We start from the raw sequence: 19,610 nt of genomic DNA, 5'->3' as shown, positions 1-19,610 counted from the left end.
ATCTCAGGTCCATTCTTACTCATGATTTGAAAGTGGTGGAGCTCTTGATTTACCAGGTCCCTATAATCCAAGCTTGGCATTACTTGATCACGACTTCTTGGTTTATCTCAAATACCCGCACAGATTTATCCATCTACCAGCTTGGCTCAGGTAGCATCACCCTTGGTTCTGAGTCAGCAGGTTGTAACTTCACTGTCAACTCCAACATTTAGGGGCTTCATTTACACAGGCATTGCACTGCAATGCTGCAGTGCCAGAGGTACCCTCCATTTGGGGGAGAGACTAAACCAATGTTCTATCTGTTTAATTGGGCCTAAAAAGCCCAACAATGCCATGTGAAGGTGAGTACGGGCTTCTTCCAGTGACCGACTCAACTTTGCTCCCTCAACCCACAGCAGTAAACAGTAATTCACTGTTCATTCATCAAATTTGCTGCATGTCGGTCCTTGTTGTAAAAACAACCTTTCCCGCCAGGTATCAGTGATTGTATTTATAAGTGAGTTGTTGTGTATTAGTCCAAGTGAGAGAAAAAGCCAAAGAGAGACAGAGGCAGAGAGAGAGAGAGAGAGAGCGCGCGAGAAAGAGTGAGACACAGGCAGAGAGAGCAAGACAGGCAGACAGAGCGAGAGAGAGACAGGCAGGGAGAGACAGGAAAAGAGAGAGACAAGAAAAGACAGGAGAGAAACAGATCAAGAGAGAATAAAGGTTTGCATTTATATAGCATCCTTCCCAACCCAAAAGATTGATGAAGTACTGTTGAAGTGAGGTCACTGTTATCATGCATGGAAATGTGGCTGCCATTTCCAAACAATCTGTTGTAGTGATGTGGACTGTGGTGTTCTTGGGTGTTAATGTCTTGGCAATACCTTGCATGAAGGCATTAGTTCTTCAGCTAGATTTCTCTGTTTATGACTGCATACATCCTTGTCACGACACAGATATCTATAGATTTATACAAGGCATGTAAGTTTGTGAAAAGCTATCTACCATGAGGAAGAATTCAGCTGAAGGGATTAAGAATTTGTCTAACCATTGATGTGCGTGTGTGTTTTTAATACTGATTCAGAGGACAGAATCCAGCCCATACGTTGGTGCCTACAATGAGGTACCTTGAACTAGAGATGTCAGTCTGCAGATGGAGTCCGGGGATGGGGAGGAGACAATGTGACTGAGCAGGTTAGTTGTGTGTTCAAATTGTTGCCCATAAACCTGATTACGTTGAGTTTAAGAAAATCTGACTCTTATAAACTGATCTGATTCTGAACGCTTACTGTTTTCATTGTATAATAAGGTACACACCTGGACAATCCTCGACAGTGCACTCCCATTTACCCTGGCTGCAAATGCTGTAAAATAAAAACATGAACATAGCAAAATACAGATTGGGATTAGGAGATGGAAGGAGATGATGACATCATTAAATCAGGATTTCTCTGCAAACTGTAAGGTTTACCTTTAAGTGTATTTATTAGTGTCACAACTAGGCTTATATTAACACTGCAATGAAAATCTCCTAGTCGCCACATTCTGGCACCTGTTTGGACACACTGAGGGAGAATTTAGCACAGCCAATGCACCCAATCAGCACATCTTTGGACTGCGGGAGGAAAGTGGAACACCCGGAGGAAACCTACTCAGAGACAGGAAGAAAGTGCACACTCCACGCAGACAGTGACCAAAACCGGGAATCAAACCCAGGTCCCTGGTGCTGTGAGGCAGCAGTGATAACCACTGTGCCACCATGCTGTCCCTAAATTGTATTGAAAGGTCTGGTTCAGGCACTGCTCAACTTGGAAATCGGAGCAAAATAATCTGTCAGTAATAATCAGCCTCAAGATGGCCCTTCTGTCTTTGCATCCATTCCCATCCAATTACATCCAAATAATGAACTTAAAATTGATGTATTTTGAGAGACATAACTTCATAAATCTCACAAAGAATTAAAGTACAGGAGACGTCCAATTGCAAAATACATCTGGCAGAAGTATTCATGCTACTCCACTGATGCAAACACTAAAATTCACTGTAAGTCAGTAGAATGCTACAATGAATGTGTATCTGTAATGTTTCTTTTAAATGACCCTTTGAGCAATTCGAGTAGCATGATCTTACAAAAAAAATTCCAAGTATCAAATGAGCGAGAAAAGGGAAGAGAGTCTTCTGGCACTTAGTCCAAATGATGAGATTCTCACCGGGGGGGGGGTAAGCTGTGGAATGCACTGCCCAGTCCTGCCCCCAGCCACCCGAGGGCTTCAATGGCCTCCAATTCCCCCAGCGAGGCCATCATGTCTGCTCTTCCACTGGTGGAGACCATCCTTGCTGGTGAGAATATCAGCAGGTGAACAGGTAGGTCAAATGAGCCCGGGACTCGCTAATGTCATTGATATTTAAATCAGCTCTCACCCGATCATACCATGCTGCCTTACTGAAAGTGGTAAGATCATGTCCTAATAACTTAAGTACAGATTTTTCCTTTACTTTGCCAAGTTTATGCCATCCTGCTTTCCTACCTGAGACATAGTTGCACAGGTCAAGAATTGGAAACCTGGCTGATCTTTCCTCTCCATAACCCTGAAGCACTAAGACCAATTAGACTTCTCTTATATCTGCTGTCCATCTCTGAGATAAGCTTTCTTTGCACAAGCTTGCATTACACCTGGCTTCTTCAGAATCTCTACTGTCCAGCTACAACTAACTGATTCCAAAATACGACATAGTTACCCAAAATAGAGACTGCATAGTATTTGGCGGCACAGTGGTTAGCACCACTGTCTCACAGCACCAGGGACCCAGGTTTGATTCCCAGGATCACTGTCTGTTTGCACATTCTCCCCGTGTCTATGGAGTTTCCTTTGGGAGCTCCAGTTTCTTCCCATATTCCAAAAATGTGCAGGTTAGTGGATTGGCCATGCTAAATTGTTCCTTAGTGTGCAAATATGTGCAGGTTGGGTGGATTAGTCATGATCAATGCATGGGGTTGGGGGTAGGAATGGGCCCTAGTAGGGTACTCCTTTGAATAGTCAATGCAGACATATTGGGCTGAAAGACCTCCTTCTGCACTGTTTGAATTCTATGATGTAGTCATTTTTGCAGGGAGGACAGGTAAGGAACAATATAACATGCATACATAACTAATGATACATTGCAATGGTCAAAGGCAGAGGCTGGGATAAGAGAAGGTAGGAGGAATGGGAAGGTACATCGAGTTGGACACTCACTTTATATATTGCATTTCTGTTTCTACATTGAGCTGAGATTGATAAGTGAAAAATCTATTTTCTTTCTTCTGTGAAGTCCTTTAAAAAATGGATTTGTCTCATCTCAATCCAGCCTTTAGTGAACAGGGGCCCACATTACAAAACCTCCTGTTCCAGATGCAAGCTTGCTGTAGTTATTTTCTCAAGTTCAGTGGTGGCAATCAGTCCCTGAAGCAGCTTCCACATTCCTTACAAACAGGAGCAGAGTTACACTGCCCAACATTTACTTATCCAACAGAGTAACTCAGCAGATTGAATGCATCTTGCTTGACATACAAACTGGGTTTTGGGGCTTTCACACATGCTGTTGTGTGCTTATCTAAAATTTCAGTGGATGACTGCTTGTGTTGGAAAGTCGAGACCAGACATTTTGCAAATGTACAATCGCTCCAGCTTGTATCATATATTAGCCCAAACTAATGAACAAGTTATGCTTCTCCACATATAGTGTATATATGTACTTGTTATATCATGCCTTACCCTGTCCTCCCTATAAAAATAACTATTTTATAGAATCATAGAATCTCTACAGTGCAGAATGAGGCCATTTGGCCCATTAAGTCTGCATCGACTCTCTGCAAGAGCACTCTACATAGGCACATTCCCCCCTCCTTTTACTCAGTGTATTGATCATGGCTAATCCACTTAAACTGCACATCTTTGGACACTTCAGCAGCACATTTTGCTTGATGAAACAAAACAACTTTTTCAAACCTTTCCTGCATCCTAATCTTCTGAAACTAGGTGAAATCTTGTCCTGGCAGCTTTCTGTTTATTTTTCTCTTACCTTTCCCCTTACCTTACTGATCTGTGCTCCCAACTAGACCTGCTGAATATCTGAGAGTGGGGGCTTTCCAATACAATGAGTGTGAGTTCTTTACTGACCAAGACAAACTACTTACTATATTGTCTACTCTCTCAATTTTGGCATTAGCAGTATAACCACTTTTCACCTCAGCATGTTTTTTTTAAAAAAACACTCATTTAAAAATGGATAATTCAAATATAATTCTCTTCCAAATTATCTGTATGGACAACACCCCTAATTCAGCATTAATCTGCAATCTGGCTTAGATAAAATTGTGCTGAACAAGAGCCATCAGGACTCTTACTCTCTCCAGAGAGAAAAATGTGCAATGGGCAGGGGGAGTTCTTTTCAAAGCTTGGCCTACTTTTCTAAGCTTCACCCAGTGAATGGTAACGCTCAATTAGCACGCCCAGCAGCTAGTCTGATGCATGCCACAGTTAACATTTCATTGAAGGTGATTACAGACTTTAGTTTCAATACTAACCATGCATGACAGTCCTGGGAGATACTTGAGCCTGGAGGATACTGTTTCCCCATGTGCATGCAGGAACATTCCGAAGAAGCTACACAAGTGTCCCCGTCCAGTATTTTCCCATCTGAAAGCCAAACATTGTATCATCATGCAAAGATTACTCAGGTAATACAGTGCTCCTGATAAAGGTGTGAAACGTATTAGGTAAAACAATCACCTTCACAAGTGCAGCCATCCATGCATTGTCTGGAACATAACTGATTGATGTTTAAACTTCTGCACGTTTCTTCACAGGCTGGCACGCATGCTTGGTATTCCATTCCAGTCGGACACTTCAGGACTTTTAGAACAGAAAGTGCATTTACATCAGACAAAGTGAGTTTAAAAATCTGGACAGGCACCACCACCACTCAATGTAGATGAGGTATGGTGTGTACCATATTTCACTAGGTTTCCAAAAGAGCTTTAGATACGTGATGTGGAGATGCCGGTGTTGGATTGGGGTGGGCACAGTAAGAAATCTCACAACACCAGGTTAAAGTCCAACAGGTTTATTTGGAATCACGAGCTTTGAAGGTCACTCACCTGATGAAGGAGCAGCACTCTGATTCCAAATAAACCTGTTGGACTTTAACCTGGTGCTGTGAGACTTCTTGATACATGGGACCATTAGAATTAAGGCTACAGGTCTCAGGCTGGATTCTCCGACCTCACTCCCACCCGGCATTCTCCCATCCCACTGCAGTGAAAGGAGGTTTGACTGAGTGCCAAATTCTCCATCCTCGCTGCCAGGAGCAACTGGAGTGGCTGGAGGATTCCAGCTCTTATTTTGATTTAGATAGGATATTTGCTTGTAAAATCTGGCATTCATGACTAAAGCTAAACTTTAGAAAACTGTTTTCTTTGGTGTGCTTATTTGCAGAAATGGGGACTCTAAACTAACAATCTAACCTGCAATTGATTTGAATGGCTGAGTCAGAATGACTTCAGTTTTTTTTAGATTGTATTAACTTGGAGGTGACACAATGGGCAAGTAACAAATTAAAGGATTTATTTATTGACAAGAATTACATACAAAACAAAAGGTTAACAGCACAACTACAAAGTTACTCCAAACAAGGCCCTGACTCTCACTGCAGCCTCCAGCCCCTGGGGTGTGTGTTCTTGCTCCTGATAGGCCCTGATTAGTGTACTCACACTCCATTGGTTGCAGCCTGGCCATGTGATCCATGAAGTATGGCCTACTAAAGGTTCCATTTCAGAACTGATTTAGTTTTCCAGTTTATTAGTGTCCATGCGTGTATATGTTGATCTCAATCGTATGGAATCAAGTAAAGCCAACTAGAAATAGCAATGTAAACTCTAAAGCAGATCAGGTCTCACGAGGAGACTATTAAATAATGGTATCACAACTATGTGATAAAATCATAAGACATTTACAAAAATAAATTAATTCTGTACTTACTACAATCACTAGCTGTAAACCAGTCATTGAGGATTAAACCTTTCTGAGCACAGGATCTTGCATATTCCAGAAATGCTTGGCAGTGGCAACTCCTTCCTGTACAGTGGCACGTATCATCCTCACAACTGGCAATGAACGGCTCTGGATCCACAAGGTCATTACATTTTCCAAATATCTGACTTGTTTTGAGCATTTGGCACCTTCCCATGATGTTCTATGTCCAAATAAAAGTTTACTTTATTAGGAAAGTACACTTTCTCATTCACACGCAGGCACATATTCCACCTCTGCCTTTTCCTCTCACATTTTTACAACAATTAACAATTAACCGTAGAAAAGTTTCAGCGCAGAAAAAGGCCACTCAGCCCATCTGATCAGTGCTAGTCCCAAAAGAGGAAATCATTTTAATCCCGCTTTCCAGAACCTAGTCCGTAGCCTTGCAGGTTATGGCATTACAGCTGGAAATCCAGGTACCTTTTGAATTATTGCAGCATTCTCACTTCAACCACCAACTTAGGCGGTCAATTCCAGATGCTCACCAACCCTCTGGATGGAAATGTTTTTCCTCTAATCCTCCTACCAGTCACCTTAAATCTACGCCCCTTGGCAATTGAACCCTCAGCAAGGGGAAACAAATGTTTCCTATTTACCCTGTCTAGGCCCCTCATCGTTTGGTATACCTCATCAGCTCATCCCTCAGCCCCCTCCGTTCCAAGGAAAACAACTCTAGCCCATCCAATCTTTCCTCATCACTGCCCATAACCTTGCAACAGAAACTGATTTACAAGTAACACTTTAGCACTGTCACTTTAACTGCATACTTCAAAAATAAGGTGAAAAATTGTAAATATTAGAAACCAATGTTTTGGAGCAAGAGGAACACGGCAATGAAAAGAGGAGCATTTAGTGTTTCTACATTCTGTACTTAGATGAGTATTTCTGACTATCAACATTTTCAGTGGTTATAATTTCATGGACCAAAAAAGTTAATCTAAGGCAAATTTGAACGAACTTCCATCGAATCGTGGATATATTAATGAGTCAAAGATAGTTCATTAAAATAAACTCTTCTTAACAGATAAAAAATCCAATCAATCTAAGTAGGTATCATCCTTGACTGACAATTAATCAAACCTGCCTCTTATGTTATTGGCACTGACACTTTCCAGTCTTGCTTGCCCAGAATAGATAAAGCACAGGAAAAAGCAGAGGAGTGGCTATCATTAGATAAGCCTTTCAAAGAACTGGGCACAATTGGAATGTTCGGTGCTCAAAAGGTTCGGATCCTACAGCTTTACTGAGATGACGAACTCACATTTTGTATTGCCTCAGAAGACATGTTGCAGGTTTTGCTCGGAGGAGACACTCTGTCGCATAGCTCCCCAGCATCATGCATTGCCCAGGAGTTGGCAAAATCGTAACCGTTCTCCACCTGAAAACCTGTGAGAAAATTCAGTGTTTTTAATCATCATGTGAACCTGAACTTTCCACGATTTATCACTTCAGTTCTGTTCCGACACAACAGGACAATGTAACCTTTCTGTTAAAGAGCCACATTTACGAATCTCATTACCATTTCATATATGCAATGCAGCAGGAGGCCATTTGGTCCATCGAGTCTGCACCGACCACAACCCCAATCAAGCTTCATTCCCATAACTCCACCTATTTACCCTGCTAGTCCCCCTGATAATAAGGGGCAATTTAGCATGGCCAATCAACCTAACCCAGGCATCCTAGTAAACAGGGAATGGCCTAGTGGTATTATCGCTCGAGTATTAATCCTGAAAGTCAGCTAATGTTTGGGACGGCATGGTAGCACAGCAGTCAGCACTGCTGCTTCACAGCTCCAGGGACCTGGGTTCAAATTCTGACTTGGGTCGCTGTCTGTGTGGAGTCTGTACATTCTCCCTGTGTCAGCGTGGGTTCCTTCCAGATGGTCCAGTTTCCTCCCACAGTCCAAAGATGTGCGGGTTAGGTTGATTGGCCATTCTAAATTGCCCCTTAGTGTCCCGGGATGCATAGTTAGTGGGTAAATATGTAGGGATATGTGGATAGGGCCTGGGTGGGATTGTGGTTGGTGTAGACTTGATGGGCCAAATGGCCTCTTTCTGCACTGTAGGATTCTATGATTCTAAGGAACCCGCACATCTTTCAGACTGTTGGAAGAAACCGGAGCACCTCGAGGAAACACACACAGACATGGGGAGAATGTGCAAACTCCACACAGTCATCCAAGGCCAGAACCCGGCTCCCTGGCACTGTGAGGTAGCAGACCACTGTGCCACCTTGCCTCTTCTGGTCAGACGCGTCAGAATTCAATATTTTACTATCCTAAAAATGTCACCTCATTTAAATTTCCTAAGCAGTGTCAATACAACATTTTTTCCTCAGCAATTCACACAAAAGCAATTAATTAGAAAGTGAATATGACCTTTATTAATCTCTAAGTGATTAATTTCCACCCCGTTTTAAGTTTTTCTATTGTCATTGTAAGTCCGAACTATGACTTTTATCTAAAACTGTCATTTAGTAACAAAATTTGATATGCCTTTTGTCGAACATTGTTTCAGCTTTACTGGTTTACAGCATGTTTGTCTGTTGGCAAGAAGACTATGGGTTTAAATTCCAACCAAAGACTTGGGCCGGAATTCTCTGACCTCAGCTGGGATTCTCTACTCTCACTGCAACGAATAGAGATTTGGCTGAGTGCCAAATTCTTCGTTCTCCCTGGCAGTGGTGGCGGGGTGTACGGCATCTGAGAATTCCAGCCAACAAAGTTATTTAGTTTATACGTCAGAGCAAGGACTCCTACCAATGTTTACAGATGCACCACAGAAAACCTTCTTTCTGGTTGTATCACAACGTAGTATGGCTCCTGCTCTGACCAAGACTGCAAGGAACTACAAAAGGTTGTGAATGTAGCCCAATCCATCACACAAACCAGCATCCCATTCATTGACTCTGTCTACACTTCCTGCTGCCTTGGCAAAGCAGCCAGCATAATCAAAGACCCTACGCACCCTGGACATATGTTCTTCCACTTCCTTTCGTTGGAAAAAAGATCCAAAAGTCTGAGGTCATGTACCAGCCAACTCAAAAATAGCTTCTTCCCTGCTGCCATCAAGCTTGTGAATGGACCTACCTCGCATTAAGTTGATCTTTCTCTACATCCTAGCTATGACTGTAACACTACAGTCTGCACTCTTTTGTTTCCTTCTCTATGAACAGTTTGCTTTGTCTATATAACATGCAAGAAACAGTACTTTTCGCTGTATACAAATACATGTGATAATAATAAATCAAATCAAAAAGTCGAAAGAAGGTACACTATTAGAGGTTTCATCACTGAGATAAGACGTTAAACAAAGACCCATCTGTCAGTTAATATTGGTGGAAGTGAGCCCGGGATACTATAGAAATGCAAGGAGATTCTTCATGTTTCGGCCAACATTTCTTACCACACTTGGAATACTTTATGCAGTTCTGGTCATCTTATTATAGAAAGAACATTATTAAACTAGAAAAAGTGCAGAAAAGATTTACCAGGATGCTACCGAGATTTGACGGCATGAGTTATAAGGGATTGGATAGACTGGGACTTTTTTCTCTGCAGCGTAGGAGGCCTAAGGATGATGTTATAGAGCTCTATAAAATAATGAAGGGCAAAGATCAGCCAGATAGTCAATACTTTTTCCGAAAGGTAGGGGAGTCTAAAACTAGAGGGCATAGGCTTAAGGTGAGAGGGGAGTTACAGAAGGGTCTAGGGGACAATTTATTCACACAGAGGGTGGTGAGTGTCTGGAACGAGCTGTCAGAGTTAGTAGTAGACGTGGGTACAATTTTATCTTTTAGAAAGTACAAACACAGTTTTGGGGTAAGATGGATATGGGCCAAACGCGGGCAATTGGGAGTAGCTTTATGGTTAAAAAACAGGGGTGGCATGGACAAGTTGGGCCAAAGGGCCTGTTTCCATGCTGTAAACTTTTATGATTCTACTCAATCAACAGATTAACTGATTTAACAGTCTTTTCTGTTTTTATTTCAGATGCACTAGTCATTGTTTCATTTACTATTCGATGATCAATGAATTCAAATTAGCTGCATAACAATTTCAAAGAAACTTATTAAACTAAGTGCTCTACAGTGTGATAAGGTGCTATATAAATGTTATTTCTTTCTTTTACAGTATCATTAATTTGCCTTCAACTGATACAGCAGCTGTAGCCTGCATCATTATAATTCACTGCCCACCCATTTCTGAAACCATCGTTGAAGAAGTGATTTCAGCTTCTGAGATGTTTTGAAAGTATTTTCCATTTAACTTTAATGCACCCAGCACCCAAAACTCGGTCTGATGTTTGACGACCTGCTTTATTGCAGGTCAAATTTACAACATTTACTTGAATTGAGCATTAAATAAAAAGCAATGTGGTGATCAACAATCACAGGACAGTCAAAGCAAAGCAAAGCTTGCAATTGTCACATTTTCATGTTGCTTAATTATACATCGACGAGCAAATTTAAAGGAAAAAAACACCTAAAACGTGTTGCTTTTTATTATAATACTACCTCCAAAAAATTCTGAATATGTGTAGGGACAAACGACAATCAGTACCAACGTTGCTGAAGACGCAGAAAGAAAGCTGAGAGCAGATGAATTTTGTTCATGCTTATTACCCCTCGGTTTCAAGTTGCTGATAACTGGTTCTCGAATTAGTGAGGACTTAGAACTGTGACATCCATTGAGTGGAGTTTAGTTTTATCCATATCACTTGCTTCAAATTAACCCTGCAGGGTGCATGTATTGCTACTCACAGCATTTCAGAATAGGAGCCAGTTTGAGGGGTCTTCCCCTTGCTCCCTAACGTCATCAGACTAGTTACCACGTTTTGATTTGATTTGACTTGATTTGATTTATTATAGTCACATGTATTAACATACAGTGAAAAGTATTCTTTCTTGCCCGCTTTACAGACAAAATATACCGTTCATAGAGGAGGAAACGAGAGAGTGCAGAATGTAGTGTTACAATCATAGCTAGGGTGTACTGTTTGTGTATTGGGTGATATACCACTATCACACGGCACGGTAGCACAGTGGTTAGCACTGCTGCTTCATAGCTTCAGGGACCTGGGTTCGATTCCTGACTCGGGTCACTGTGTGGAGTTTGTACATTCTCCTCATGTCTGCATGGGTTTCCTCCAGGTGCTCCAGTTTCCTTCCACAGTCCAAAGGTGTGTGGGTTAGGTTCATTGGCTGTGCTAAAATTGCCCCTGAGTGTACTGGGATGTGTAGGTTAGCGGGATTAGTGAGTAAATGTGTAGGTATATGGGGATAGGGCCTGGGTGGGATTGTGGTCGGTGCAGACTCTATGGGCCGAGGGGCCCGCTTCTGTCACTGTAGGGTTCTGTGTTTGTTCACATTACTTCTGTGGTTGCATATGTACCAGGTTCCCCCCGTCCCACTTAAAAATCAAATAAAAATGATTCAGTGCTTTACTTTGGGTAACTGACACTGGCCTCAATTCTCCAACCTCACCCGTGACTAGGATTATCCAGCCCCACTGCTATGAACAGAGTTTCGCCTGAGTGTCAATATCTCCATTCTCACTGACATTATTAGCAAGGTGTGCAAAACTGGAGATTTCCAGCCATTATCTTTTGGAAGTTAGAGCATGATGTACCCGATAAAATGCAGTGGATGAGGATCCTCAGTATGTGCCAAGAAACCCAGGACAGTGTCAATATTTTCCCGACAATTCTTAAGAATGCATCAGTTGTTGTGGAGCCGCCTGGAAGGATTATACCTTTATTTTCAGAGAATCCTCCAGGGAAAAACAGTTCACATTGGTGATTCCAGTGAGGAACAGATTCCTGAAAATGTCTGCAGGAGGATTGCAATAGATTGCCAGGAACCTCGTTTAGGAGGTTCCTGAGAGTCTGTCAGTATGCGCATCCCAACATTGAGCATTCCAATAATACGAGTGGCACAGTGGCACAGTGATTGGAAGGGAATGGGCACAGAGACAGAAAGGCCATCTTGAGGCTGTACTGACTGATTATTTTTCCTCTGATTTCCAAGTTGCACTGAGCCAGACATTTCAATGCAATTAGGGGTAGCAGGGTGGCACAGTGGTTATCACTGCTGCCTCACAGCACCAGGGACTCGGATTTGACTCTCAGCTTGGGTCACTGTCTGTGCAGAGTCTGCATATTCTCCCCATGTCTGCTCTGGTTTCCTCACATTCTCTGAAAGACATGCTGGTTAGGTGGCATCCCTCAGTGTACCCAAACAGGTGCTGGAGTGTGACGACCACGGGATTTTCACAATAACTTCATTGCAGCGTTAATGTAAGCCTACTTGTGACACCAATAGATAAACTTCAATGTTTACAAGGGATGGCAGAAAGCATGCTAATTAATGCACAAACATTTCCAAAGCGTAACAAGAATAATAAAATTTCCAGGAGGTCCCGAGGATCATGCTAATACTCGCAATGGTTTCCACTTATAAATGTCTGAAAATTCAAGACATTATTCATTAATATAATTACATTACCTTCTTGAGTTATAAAATCATCTTGAGGAAAGTTATTGTAATTGCCACAGAGTCCGCATGTCCGGCCAGAATGTTTTCTCGACAGCATGATGATGACATTTCCACTTGTGTCGATCCTGACTTTGAACCCATGTTCATCGCTGGATATGATATAGAAACCTGCTGCTGTCCCGATAAACACACCATGGGATGCAAACGGCAGCATGATCCTAACAAAACAATAACAACGGACTTAGGTTTATGCACCGGGGGGGGGAGGTATGAACTGCGTGAATTGTTTGCCATCAATACTTGGAATGGCCTCTGGAATATGTGACTCCTGTGGTGCCCTGCAGTCAGGAGATATCCAACAGAAGGAATTTTAACTTCACCTACCCACTGGGGAAGCTAATTAGAATGAGTGCCAAGCTGGGTTTACACCCAGCCCAGTGTTACCCTTGGTTGAAGTTAAAGAAATTTGCGTACTTATATAATGTCTTTTCTGACGAGCCAATGTCTCAAACTTGAGTACTTCAAGCCAATGAAGTACTTTTTGAAGCTTTGTCACTGTTGTGAAGTAGGGAATGTAGTAGACAATTTGCACATAGCCAACTCCTACCAGCAGTGAGCTGGTAATGGCCATATAATCTGTTTTTCTGAAGTTGATTGAGGGATAGGGACAACACTTCTGTCCTGGACATTGCATCCAGACCAAGAGCATTGTACCCAGACCAGGGGCACTAATCCCAGATGTGGAGATCCCGGCGTTGGACTGGGGTAAACACAGTAAGAAGTCTTACAACACCAAGTTAAAGTCCAACAGGTTTATTTGGTAGCTCTGCCCCTTCGTCAGGTGAGTGGGGAGTTCTGATCACAAACAGGGTATATAAACTCATACATTCGGTTTATAGAATACTGATTAGAGTGCAAGTCTTTGCAGCTAAGCAAGTCTCAAAGGTTCAGACAATGTGAGTGGGACAGAGCCAGGGCGCTGGACCCAGTACACACACTGCACTAGTTTTCAGTTATCAAGAGACACTACCTCTTTTTTCGCACTGACACTTCTCCTTTTAAAGTCATAGTTACTTCAAAGTATTCTCCCAGATACAAAGAAATGCTTTTCCGTTTTCCAGCCTGGTAGTTACCTGAAAAGAACAGGGGCAGTGTCACTTGTCAAACGTTAGCTCAGGAGCTGGCGGTTTGATTAAAAATTGTGCAATAAAGGTGTTTGCAAACAAACACTGGTGGAAATACCTAAAAGAGAGAAGGAGTTTTTGATGCAGTCGCCAGCTAGTTTGTAGCTGCAGTGTCCAGGGAACTCGTAAAAGTTCCCATCAAAAGTCTGGATGCGATAGTCACCAAAAAGGCTGCAGCGGGCATCATTATTCGATCGGTCCTTAACCTCGGTGTGTGATAATTTCCCCTGCCCTGTACAACAGACACAATAGACAACAAGTCATTGTTCAGTTTCACCTCCTCACAGTGGCGACCTACTAAATATTCAGGATTTTCAGTGTTAGACATATTTATTTTAAAAAAAACTTCAATACGCCAAGGAATTGAAAATGAAATGGAATCAGTTAACTCAGCATAGAGATAGTAGAGAGCTGACTTACAGGATTATGCAATTAATAACAACATAATGATTTACTTTTACTTAAGTCAATAATTTGCAGCGTTTGAAGTTGAACACTTCTCAGGGCAGCACGGTGGCACAGTGGTTAATACTGCTGCCTCACAGCGTCAGGGACCCGGGTTCGATTCCCGGCTTGGGTCACTGTCTGCGTGGAGTCTGCACATTCTCCCCGCGCCTGCATGGGTTTCCTCCGGGTGTTTCGGTTTCCTCCCGCACAGTCCAAAAGGTATACTGGTTAGGTGCATTGGGTCATGCTAAATTCTCCCTCAGTATACCCGAACAGACGCCGGAGTGCGGCGGCTAGGAAATTTTCACAATAACTTCACGGCAGTGTTAACGTAAGCCTTATTTGTGACACTAATAAATAAACTTAAAGTACCTTTAGAATGCGGCATGAAGGTGAAGATGAGAAGCAGAAACAGATAACCGCTCACCATCTATATGAACCAGAGAGAAAGACAATTAACACAGCACCATCCAACATCATTGTAACTTCTATTTCCCTCCCGCCCTTGCAAAAATAAATGATTGAAACAAGTCATCTCCTTCATTTCCCTTTTGACTTTCTCGTTGGTCTCCTTGCTTCACTGTTGCTGCCTTGAGTCAAGTTTAAATACCCCCTCATTGAACGGTTCAGGTTGCCCTGTAGAGGGCTGAAAGACGCAAAGCTGTTACCTCGGCTCCTGCTGAGCTCGATTCTGGGAGACAAACACAGTCTGCGGCAAAACTGACTTCAAAACAATGTTAAATCAACATGTTCCGAACTTCAGTAAAGTGAACCTCTTGGGAAAACAGTCCAATTTATACAGGACAGGAACTGCGGAATAATCAACACTGGGGAGAGAAAAAAAATCTTGGCACGTTATATCCGTTAGTAGAATTATCAGATTAAAGCAAAGCTGTCGTGTTAATTGTCCAAAAGGAAACAATGGGAGGAAACTAAATAAAATGCACTGACAGATTTACCAGAATTTAAAGGATCAGCGAGCTTCTTTCTCGTAATGTCTGCAATGAGATTATTTCATACGCTAACTGTGGCAAATACTTGAACTATCCATTAACTATCAGGAGAATTTCTTTTTGGTGTTACGTAGAGGATCTGACTTGTTATTGTTTGAAGCATAATAGTTGTAGAGCTCATTATTATGGGTGGCACAGTGATTAGCAGTGCTGCCTCACACTGCCTGCCAGGGACCCAGGTTCAATTCCAGCCTCGGATCAATGTCTGCATGGAATTTGTATGTTCGCCCTGTGTCTGCTTGGCTTTCCTCCGGATGCTCCGGTTTCCCTCCCACAATCCAAAGACATGCGGGCTAGGTGCCAAATTGACCCTAATGTCTGGGGATTAGCAGGGTGAATATGTGGAGTTATGGAATAGGGCTTGGGTGGGATTGTGGTGTGTGCAGACACGATAGGCCGAATGGCCTCCTTTGCAGAGTAGGGATTCTACGATAATGTGGACAAAAACACACGTGCAACAAATCATCTTCTGACTCCTTAACTGATCTACGCATATCACTGACAAGACAAGTCATTCTGTATAAATGTTAGCATATCTGCATGATTGGAACTAATCCCCAAAGAGCAGGGATTTTGGGCACTGGCTTTCTCAAAAAGATAGCCTTCACCGGAAAGAGAATGGTAAATTGGGCTGCATTTTATACTGCCTGCATTTACCACCCCTCCCCACAACTGAAAGGTGAGTCAGGAGACCATTCATCGAAACATTACATGTCCTGTAGACATTTAGTGCTTGACTGGGCATTAATTGCCTCAGGGTGAGACCAGTGCCACCATTGGGAGGGGGGGGATCCAGCTTGTGAGAGATGCCAGCCCATGCAATCCCAACAGGGCCAGGTTTGAGCAGTGGCCACTGCTGGTACCACACGCAGTCCCTGATGGCATTAATGGAGGTTGGATTTTAGTTAAGTTCAGGGTATTGATGGACCTGTGTGTCAAACTCCATCCAGCAAGGGGGATGAGAGAAGGGGGACTGTGTTTGGGACACCAAGGGAGAAGGGGTTTATGACCTTACTGGGGGAGTGGTCCTCTGTCTCTGATGGGTACAGGGACTTCCAAAAAAAGTTCTCCCCTTTGTCTAACACCTGGTCACCCAGTAAAAGCTGCCAGGTTACCCATCTGGTGTGGGCCTCCCTTTGCTACAGATAAAACGGCGGAAGAAATTGGGGTAGGATGAGGTCTTTAATCACAGAATCCCTACAGTACAGAAGGAAGCCATTTGACCCATCGAGTCTGTACCCACCACAATTTCACCCAGGCCCAATTCTTATAACTGCGTGCATTTACCCTGTTAGCCTCCCTGACACTAAGGGTCAATTTAGCATGGCCAATCAACCTAACCCGCACTTCTTTAGGTGACCATTAATTAGAGGCTTCAATAGGTCCAAGGATGGGATGGTCATCTGATGCCTCCACTATCTGTATAATTGGAAACAGGTTGGGGTGGGTGGAAGGGTGGTGAGCAGTTCATGCGTTGCCTTGGCGAGCCGCCATGCCTTACATGGTGAGAGGGCTGTAAAATCCAGTCCAAAACCCTGACAAGGAAAATAAATACACCAGTGGTGGATGAATTAAAGTAACATCAGAAGGAGTTGGAAAAGTCTCGATTTGAACCTGAAAAGATTGAGTGGATGATTTATACAATTGTTGGACTAGAAGCTGAAGACTTGGCTGAAAGAACTAGTGAGGAAATATTAGCAGACAAAGGAACCAAGAAACAACCTGTTACAAAAGGGACAAGGAATAAACACATGTTGAAACATAAGGGAGGAAAGCAGGGAAAAAAATAAAGGTCAAGCTTCAAAGATAAACAGATCCAAAACTGAACAGTATGTAGGTGAAAGCCCAAAACATTCAGAGCAACAACGGAGATGTTAATAACTATGGAGGGACATGGTTTGAAGTTAAAAACAGATTCATTATTTGATTGGGGTGGGTGAAGGTGGGGGAGATGTCACTGGCAGGGCAGCAATTGTTGCCCCTCCCTAATTGCCCTTAACTGGCCATTTCAGTGGATAGTTAAAGACCAATCACAATGCTATGGATCTGGAGTCACAGGCAGGTCAAACTCAGTAAGGACAGCAAATTTTCTTCCCTTAAGGACATTAGTGAACTGTCCCCATTGCCAAGATTAGTCTTATACCCCATACTTCTATTAACTGAATTTAAACTCTCCAAGCTTACCCTGCTGAGACTTGAACCAAGGTCCCTGGTCCTTTAGTTTTGGCCTCTGGATTATGAGTTCAGTGATGTTACCATTGCACCATCATCTCCCCATTTATAGGGCTTAAGTTAGGACTGTATTTAATCAATAATGGTTATAATATTTAGAAAAGAGATAAAGACCGGGAAAAGGACAAAATGACATTGCTAGTAAAAGATTCCATCATTGCACTAAAACTCTGTTGGGCTGAGAGACAGAGTTAAGATATGATTTTGATTTGGTTTGATTTATTATTGTCACATGTACTGGGATACAGTGAAAAGTATTGTTTCTTGCATGCTATACAGACAAAGCATATCATGCATAGAGAAGCAAAGGAAAGAGTGCAGAATGTAACGTTAAAGTGATAGCTAGGGTGTCGAGAAAGATTAACTTAATATGAGGTAGGTCCATTCAAAAGTCTGATGGCAGCAGGGAACAAGATTTTCTTGAGTCGCTTGGTACATGTCCTCAGACTTCTGATATATTTCATACAGATAGAGATATGAACTAAGGAAGGAAATGGCACAAGGATAACTGGGCCACAATTTGGAATGATTTAATCAAAAGATAGACAGGAACAATGATAAAGCATGAGGTCAGAGTGGGAATTTTTTTTAAAAATGTGTTTTGGACTGCTTTCTACAACATGGTGCTGTGGGAGGAGAAACTGACAGAAGAAAACAGTAAGGACAATGGGTGAGATTTTCCAATCCTTCCCGTCAGTGAGAGCTTCCAGTCCCGCTAATGACCGCCACCCCTACAAAGCATTCCCCAATGGCAGGCAGGCAAGCTACACAAAATGCTGTAAATTTTAGTGGAACTAGAAGATGCTGCAGGCGGCTGTGTGAAGATGGGGGAGAGGATTGAAAGGTGGAAAATCTCACCTAGTGTATAAACCAAAATGGAAGAATTGAGTTAGGTTCAATATAAGAATAGGAAAGCATAATGAAGAGTCAAACATCAGAGCACAGAGCTGGTTAAAAAGCCATGTTCTAACATTTGACAAGGGGTCTAACCCAAATTAACTGTTGACTATTCAAGGACGGCCAACATAGTTTGCTTAAGTAGAAGTTGTGTTTGCCAAACCCAATGGAGTTTTTTGAAGAATCCAGTGTGAATAGATAGAAAGTAAGTGGTCAATTAAATGCATATTGAATTTCAGAAGGTGTTTAATGGCTATCTTACAAGAGACTTGCTGGAAGATTCAGCTATCAATTCATAGAATCCCTATAGTATAGAAGGAGGCCGTTTGGCCCATCGAGTCTGTACCAACCACAATCCCATCCAGGCCGTATTTCCGTAACCCTCATTTACTCTGCTAATCCGTCTGACACTGCAGTCAATTTAGCATGGCCATCAACTTAACTCGCACGTCTTTGTCTGTTTGAGTTTCCTCCGGTTGCTCCAGTTTCCTCCCACAGTCCACAGAGAGAAAGTGTAAACTCCACACAGACAGCGGAGGCTGGAATCGAACCTGGGTCCCTGGCGCTGTGAGGCAGTACTGCTAACCACTGTGCCATCGTTCTTCAGAACTTCTTCCTCTTGCAGTGAACAACAACATTCCATTTGCCTTCCTAATCACTTGCTGGACCTACATTTCAAATTTTTGAGATTCATGTATAGGGACACCCAGATCCCTCTGTAGCTCAATAATTCAACAGCACTATTTAAATAAAATGTTGTTTTTTCTGTTCTTTCTGCTAAAGTGGACAAGTTCATGTTTTCCCACAGAATACTCCATCTGCCAATTTTTCCCCACTCACTTAACCTATCTGTATCTTTTTGCAGAATCCTTTTGTCCTCTTCACATCTTACTCATCCTTCTATCTTTCTGTCAGCTATATGGTACTAAAGGAAATGTAGCAGCAGGCGTAAAGGGCCTCATGATGGAGAGGAAATAAAATCATAGGATATATCGCTGTTACCTAGACTAGAGAAGTGGTGTACCTCGGGGACTTGCATACTGAGAGGTGATCTGATTTGGGCTATAAGGAAGTCTTGAAATCTGCTGATAACATTACAATAGAAAATTTGGCAAACACTGAAGAGGGCTGTAAAAAACTTCAGAAAGGTCTGGATTAGCAGATGGAAGAACATCAATGATGGATGAGTAAGATTGTGCATTTTAGTTGACAAAGTCTGAAACTATGCAATTAGTGGAAAGGCACAGAAGGATGTCAGAGGCAGGAAAAGAGCAGAGGTATCA

At 42.5% G+C, this 19,610-nt stretch overlaps 1 protein-coding gene across 1 annotated transcript in view; it reads right to left on the bottom strand.

Annotated features, from left to right (window-relative positions):
* The window catches only part of vwf (von Willebrand factor), a 136,497-nt gene extending 121,554 nt beyond the window's left edge, over positions 1 to 14,943 (bottom strand). The window contains exons 1-10 of the mRNA XM_080207269.1: positions 14,854 to 14,943; positions 14,558 to 14,615; positions 13,797 to 13,970; positions 13,585 to 13,687; positions 12,564 to 12,772; positions 7,318 to 7,442; positions 6,003 to 6,216; positions 4,755 to 4,877; positions 4,550 to 4,661; positions 1,300 to 1,346 (exon numbers count right to left, since the gene is read on the bottom strand). Of these exons, the coding sequence (XP_080063395.1) occupies positions 1,300 to 1,346; positions 4,550 to 4,661; positions 4,755 to 4,877; positions 6,003 to 6,216; positions 7,318 to 7,442; positions 12,564 to 12,772; positions 13,585 to 13,687; positions 13,797 to 13,970; positions 14,558 to 14,615 (1,165 nt within the window). The 5' untranslated portion in view covers positions 14,854 to 14,943. The remainder of the gene's footprint in view (positions 1 to 1,299; positions 1,347 to 4,549; positions 4,662 to 4,754; positions 4,878 to 6,002; positions 6,217 to 7,317; positions 7,443 to 12,563; positions 12,773 to 13,584; positions 13,688 to 13,796; positions 13,971 to 14,557; positions 14,616 to 14,853) is intronic.
* Between the last annotated feature and the right edge of the window lie 4,667 nt (positions 14,944 to 19,610).

The sequence above is a fragment of the Carcharhinus amblyrhynchos genome, chromosome 19 (genome assembly GCF_965287045.1).
Source record: "Carcharhinus amblyrhynchos chromosome 19, sCarAmb.v2.hapA, whole genome shotgun sequence".
NCBI classification, from domain to species: domain Eukaryota; kingdom Metazoa; phylum Chordata; class Chondrichthyes; order Carcharhiniformes; family Carcharhinidae; genus Carcharhinus; species Carcharhinus amblyrhynchos.
Note: the sequence above shows the minus strand (reverse complement) of the source record. Positions and strands in the feature narration are given on the sequence as shown.